A 6506-nucleotide genomic window follows, 5' to 3' on the forward strand; every position below is an offset into this window, starting at 1 on the left:
TAGGCAGAACCACCTGGAGTTTGTGGAGCTGAAACAGACCTGTCCATCCAAGTCCTGAGCACAGCAGGAAACACCTACTGGACAAACAGCTACTGGACAAACAGCTACTGGACAAACAGCTACTGGACAAACAGCTACTGGACAAACACCTACTGGACAAACATCTACTGGACAAACAGCTACTGGACAAATATCTACTGGACAAACAGCTACTGGACAAACACCTACTGGACACACACCTACTGGACAAACACCTACTGGACACACAGCTACTGGACAAACACCTACTGGACACACACCTACTGCACAAACACCTACTGGACAAACACCAACTGGACAAGCACTAACTGGACAACAGCTACTGGACAAACACCTACTGGACAAACAGCTACTGGACAAACAGCTACTGGACAAACACCGACTGGACAAACGCCTACTGGACGAACGCCTACTGGACGAACAGCTACTGGACAAACACCTACTGGACAAACAGCTACTGGACAAACACCGACTGGACAAACGCCTACTGGACAAACGCCTACTGGACGAACAGCTACTGGACAAACACCTACTGGACAAACAGCTACTGGACAAACACCGACTGGACAAACACCTACTGGACAAACGCCTACTGGACGAACAGCTACTGGACAAACGCCTACTGGACAAACAGCTACTGGACAAACACCTACTGGACAAAGGGACTGAACTGAAGTTACTGGTGGATCCAATGGGATTATACAGGATCTGAATTCTATGAAATATACTGAACATTCAGTCCAGATGGACTTTAGTGAATATGTACAGTTGGTTCCATACTCTAACCCACTGACCTACTGAAAACAACACATTACACTGATTTTATTACAATTTCTGAAAATACATGAAGTCTGTCATTAATAATCTCCTGCAGAGGAATCCAAAAACAAAGATAGGCCCTGCTGACCTTTTGATTGGAGATGATCCTTCAGAGGTTTGAGGAAATCAAGCAGATCTTTGGTGTGTCCAGGAGTACGGCTGTGGTTGGAGACCAGCTTTAGAGCACCTGCAGAGAAACCATGGGTTAAAATCATAGTCATCAGATGAATGATGGAAGTATTAACCAGGCCTGTGTCTGAAAAGCACAGTTTTAAATAGTGTAGTACCGTCTAAACATTCTCTGGTAGTTTTAGTTCCTGCAGAATCACATTCAGCTGCTCCTGCATCTGGAAAACACAACATGTGAAAAAACCACAAGTCTCTGTTGTGTTTGTTTGACCTCTGACCCCAGAATGAAGCCCTCAGAAAACACTGAAGTTCAGACAAACAGGACCCTTCAGTGGGGTGGACCCTCAGCTGTGTGCATGTGCCCCCACCCAACTGCATTTTTCTGTGCAGAGAGAGGGGGTCTAAGGACAGAGAATGCCCAGGACGTTATGTCTGGGATGTCACCTGTGGAAATTATAAGGCCAATTCAGAGCCGAACGCAAACACATTTTGTCTTCATCTTATTTTCCCCTGCTGATGGATAATCAACTCATGTCCTTCAAATGTGTTGTAGGCTCTTTAGAAAATAAGTGACCTGTTCCAACGGAGTTACCTGGACACTCAGACCACCTTCAGCATTAACTGACCTGCTGTGCTTCACCACCAGAGGGATCCATGTCCAATGAACTGTGAGAAGAAGCAGTTCAGTCATCAGGAACACAGGCAGATGTTTCAGACAAAGGCACAAACACTGATCATGTCAGAATGTTTCAGATTTGAAGGAACATTCCCCTGAACACTAAGAAGCACAGACTCATTCTATTTACCCAAATGAAAGTAGAATTCAAATGGAATTAATCCAGTGAACAAGGTGAACATCATTAAACACAGCTTCAATCAGCTTCATGATTCATGTTCCAACAGAATAAACTGTTTATCTGATAGTAACACCAGCACCACCACAGTCAAACATATCATTTCATCCTGTACTAAAGGCCTCAGTGGGTCACTAATAGTCAGACCAGTGGATCTGCAGCACCACCTACAGGTGACCCCATCTATCAAACACACATGAACCAGGACCACAGATCATCCAACAGGTTAAACATGATAAAACCCAGTCCCAGTTTACCCATAATTCTGTGTGTGAAGTGAACCAGCTGAATGTTAGCCTGTCAGTAGAACATGCAGAAACGTACCTGCAGCGTCTGGAAAGTCCTCAGCTCTATAACTGAACCACTCCAAAGATGTCTGTGGTTTTTATGTACAGACGCTCCTCCCACTTTCTGTGGGAACACGCCTGATTTACAAGAAACAACAGTCATTGTGTGTCACTGTCCTCATAACTGACAAAATGTAACCCTCCACCGCTAATGAAAATGTTCACTGTCAAAAACAACTCCTTTAAATATTAAACTACCACAGACTGTAGGAACACCTGATTTACAGGAAACCATTCTAACTGGTGCAAATGTGATCGTGCACTTTCCATCGTATGTTTATACAAAATAAACTCTGATGAAACTGGATCATTATGAAACAAAACAGTCATTCCTGTTGCCTTTAAGTAGAGATCCACTGAACTCATCAGTTCTTTTTAAAGGGAGGACATTCAACTGTCTGGAGTCGATGGACATCAGCCTGGTCATGTGACTTCATTACATTTGTCTGGATTTCCACAGTCAGTGAATATACTGATGCAGTGAGTTTCAGAACTGTGTTCCCTCCGTCTGCGGTTGTTTCAGATTCCAGACTTGGCTTTGAAGGCTAAAGGACAAATGTAAGGGTCTGGGATTTCACCAAGCACATTGTGTTTCCTGTTAGTATTTCACAGATCGATGAAAGAACAATAGATGCATGATGCTTTTTCTGTCATTACATTTTATGCAGTTTTCTGACTCCAGTTAATTTTTCACAGATCATTGCATTTGTGGGTTTTGGAAAATTTCTGAAGGTCTGAATGATCAGTAACTTTTTTATTGCATTCAATTAAATGTTCCTGAACGTCACTGACAGTGCTATAGAAAAACTATGATATGTATCATCTCCTCAGTGTTATCAGGGGATTTATGAGGTGGATCAGCTGTTGGACACGGGATCCCATTATGGCTTTGAACCAGATCCAGAACCCTGGTCTGGACCCACTAACTGATGACTTGTCAGACTGAAAAAGTGTGTTTTATAAGTACAGTGGGTAGGGCCATACCTCAGCCTTTAGAAAGTGAAAGGGTTTCTTATATGTCTGGTGTTTTCCATCAGCCTGAACAGTGGGAGGGGCTTCCTGTCAGTAAAAGCCACCAACTGTCTTTACTGTCATTGTTTTTCACTTGTTAACTGGTGAAGAGCTTCTGAAACTGCAGGTACGTCTGCATCACTCTGTCTGATAAACCTCCTACTGCGCTGCACAAATTCAGTCACATTCAGTCCAAACTCTTTCTGTGAAATAATGTTGTTTTTGATTTTCAAACAGGTTTTTCCATCTGGACAAACATCTTTTATGACTTTGTAAAATGGGAGGAAAACAAACAGGTAAGATTGAATGAAGAGTTCAGTTCATGGTTACAAAGATGGATAACTAATGTCACCGATCCACAATTAATCTTTTTAAGAATGTTAAAAACAACTATTTTGTGTCTTATGTCTGTGTTAATGTTCTGTCATTTCAGCACCATGACACTGATTTATCACATCATATTTAACTTCATTTACACACAATATTTGATGTTTTGTAGACGTATAAACTGTCTCTTCTCTTTCCTAAATGTCAAGTCTATGAAACAAAAACAGTTTATGGTGAGTCTGTTTATGAACTGGATTGTTTACAATCTATGAATATGAAAAAATTACAAAATGATGAATGAAAGTCAATACGAACTAAAATAACATTTAATGTTTACATATCTAACCTGTTTTTCATGTTTTTTTTGTTTTTTTCAAATGTTTTACCTTTGCAGTGGAGAGACCACGCAGTAAGTCATCAAAAGTCTACTTTAAATATTCTTCAAACAGAATCATATAAATGAACTCAGTGTTTAAGGTTTCTAATTCTAAGCTGCTTGTCTTCTGTTTCTTCAATGTTGTACTTTCCAGCTCCTCCACCTGCTGGTATGACCTCACTCTTTGCATTACTTACTTTCTCTGTTTCTGACTTTAAATTTTCATACACAATAAAAACATGATGGCTGGTATTTAACATATCTTTCCATTTTTTCTGCAGCATTTAAAGATCCATGGAGGAAGATAGACTGGACGTAAGTATATGTTTATATTTTAGTCCAATCCAACTTTATTTATGAAGCTCTATAGAACAACTACAGTGGACCAAAGTGCTGTACAGAAAAATAAAAGCACAATACAAATTAATAAAGGTAGTAATAATAATAATAATAATAATACATTTTATTTATAAGCGCCTTTCAAGACACCCAAGGACACTGTACAACAAGATAAAACAAACAATCCATAAAATACAAAGAAATAACAGATTAAAACAAATAATTACTATATATAGAAATGAAGTAGTAGAATGGAGATTAGAGCTTATGGGGGTGGGCTGTTCTGAACAGGTGAGTTTTGAGTCTGGATTTGAATGTGGGGAGAGAGTCACAGTTACGGATGGATGGTGGGAGGGAGTTCCAGAGCTGAGGAGCAGAGTGGCTGAAGGCTGGGCCTCCCATGGTGCTGAGGAGGACAGGAGGCATGGTGAGGTGGATAGAGGAGGAGGACCTGAGGGAACGGACTGGAGTGGCGACATGGAGGAGGTCTGAAGGTACTGAGGAGCCAGACTGTGGGTGGATTTAAATGTGTACAGGAGGAGTTTGAATTCAATTCTCTGTTTAACTGGGAGCCAGTGTAGTTCCTGGAGGATAGGGGTGATGAGGTGGTAGGAGGGGGTTTTGGTGATAATGCGGGCGGCAGAGTTATGGACCAGTTGGAGCTTATGGAGGGACTTTAGGGGGAGACCAAATAGGAGGGAGTTACAGTAGTCAAGGCGAGAGGTTACGAGACTGTGCACAAGAATAGAGGTGGTATGGGGGGTGATGGAAGGGCGAAGACGGTTGATGTTGCGCCGGTGGAAATATGCAGACCGGGTGACGTTATTGATGTGGGATTGGAAAGACAGTAGGCCATCGAGGATGACACCCAGACTCTTAACCTGAGGTGAGGGGGAGACTGAGGAGCTGTCGATAATGAGGGAAAAAGTGTTGGTTTTGGAGAGAGTGGATTTTGTGCCAATGAGGAGCATTTCTGTTTTATCACTAGTGACAGAAATACATTGTGTTTATGTTTCAGTAAAGGTTTTTAATAAAAATATCATTAGAAGTTACATTAGATTCTGATGTTTGTTGATTTATATGAGGGTTGTGAGCACATGGGGGGGTCACGGGTCATGTCATCGTATGTGTGGGTGTGTTAGCGACTACTGTTGTACATGACAACAGTATAAGTCACTCAGCTGTTAGTGGGGCGTGGTTCAAAGAAGGTTTAAGTCAAGATTTAAATTAAGATTTAAGTCAATACAAATGAAAATGAATGTATAAATGAATGTGAAATCAAATGTAAACTGTCTTTAACAGGAGGAAACAGAAAGAAGACCTCCAGAAGTTTGTGATGGACTATGAACCTGACGGTTCTAAGGCGAAAAAGCTCAGGGTTCTGATCTACGGACCAGTCGGAGCTGGAAAGTCCAGTTTCATCAACTCTGTCATAACTGCGATCCGTGGCCAGAGTTATGTTAGAGCTGAAGCCAACAATGCTCGAAAAGACACAAAGAGCTTCACCAAAGAGGTATGAGACCACCAGAGGGTCATGGGTGGGGGGATGGAGGGTGGATGAGTCTGGACCTGTGGTCCAGGTGGAACCACACACACAGGTTCTAGGGTTAGGGTTAGGGTTTAATAGATCTTATAAATACAACAGGTTCAGGGCTGTTCAACTGTCGGCTGAAGTCAGACTCATTTTCTCTTTCTAGTACAAGGCTCACAAAATCAGAAGACAAGGAGGAGGTCATCTCCCCATCGTCTTCAGCGACATCATGGGGTTGGAGGACGGTCAGGGACGTCGGTGTTCGAGCTGAAGACATTCAACTGGCCATGGAGGGACATGTGAAGGAGGGTTACAAGGTACAACCCAACGTTCCAGCTCCTCCTCAGAGTGGAGGTTGTACTGGTTCTCCACAGAACCATCTTCTAAAGGTTGTCTTTAGTCTGTCAGACATTCAGGAGGCGTTTCCATTAACAGTTTCCTTTTGTCTTTTCAGTTCAACCCTACATCTACACTGTCAAAGAACGACACCACACACTATAACCCCTGTCCAACCCCAGATGACCAGGTTCATGTGTTGGTTTGTCTCCTCAATGCCAACTCAACAGAAATTACCCCCTCAGTCATTCAGAAGATGAAGGCCATCAGAGAAACAGCAAGAGATCTGGGTAAAGTTACACTTCCACACAGGTCAAAGGGTTTAACCTTTAACACTTAGGGGGTCAGAAAAGGGGTTGGAGGAGAACTGACATAAGAAAAGGGAAAAAATGCACAAA

At 42.2% G+C, this 6506-nt stretch overlaps 3 protein-coding genes across 4 annotated transcripts in view; 2 read left to right on the forward strand and 1 right to left on the reverse strand.

The window, feature by feature from the left end:
• LOC115413174 (uncharacterized) overlaps window positions 1–1386 on the reverse strand; it is a 15256-nt gene extending 13870 nt beyond the window's left edge. The window contains exons 1-2 of one of the 2 annotated variants that reach the window (XM_030125919.1): window positions 1146–1386; window positions 947–1045 (exon numbers count right to left, since the gene is read on the reverse strand). In XM_030125919.1, the coding sequence (XP_029981779.1) occupies window positions 947–1045; window positions 1146–1365 (319 nt within the window). In that variant the 5' untranslated portion in view covers window positions 1366–1386. The remainder of the gene's footprint in view (window positions 1–946; window positions 1046–1145) is intronic. The other variant, XM_030125920.1, reaches the window with a different exon arrangement.
• Window positions 1387–3308: 1922 nt separating this feature from the next.
• Window positions 3309–6413, forward strand: LOC115414084 (interferon-induced protein 44-like). The gene is made up of 9 exons (XM_030127284.1): window positions 3309–3326; window positions 3437–3495; window positions 3699–3759; window positions 3921–3935; window positions 4057–4071; window positions 4184–4217; window positions 5544–5754; window positions 5939–6089; window positions 6227–6413. The coding sequence occupies exons 7-8, from the start codon at window positions 5578–5580 to the stop codon at window positions 6041–6043; spliced, it is 282 nt and encodes a 93-aa protein (XP_029983144.1). The 5' UTR covers window positions 3309–3326; window positions 3437–3495; window positions 3699–3759; window positions 3921–3935; window positions 4057–4071; window positions 4184–4217; window positions 5544–5577; the 3' UTR covers window positions 6044–6089; window positions 6227–6413.
• The window catches only part of commd8 (COMM domain containing 8), a 10743-nt gene continuing 10296 nt past the window's right edge, over window positions 6060–6506 (forward strand). The window contains exons 1-2 of the mRNA XM_030126943.1: window positions 6060–6089; window positions 6227–6403. Coding sequence (XP_029982803.1) covers window positions 6060–6089; window positions 6227–6403 — 207 coding nt within the window. The remainder of the gene's footprint in view (window positions 6090–6226; window positions 6404–6506) is intronic.

Source organism: Sphaeramia orbicularis, chromosome 22 (assembly GCF_902148855.1).
Source record: "Sphaeramia orbicularis chromosome 22, fSphaOr1.1, whole genome shotgun sequence".
NCBI classification, from domain to species: Eukaryota; Metazoa; Chordata; class Actinopteri; order Kurtiformes; family Apogonidae; genus Sphaeramia; species Sphaeramia orbicularis.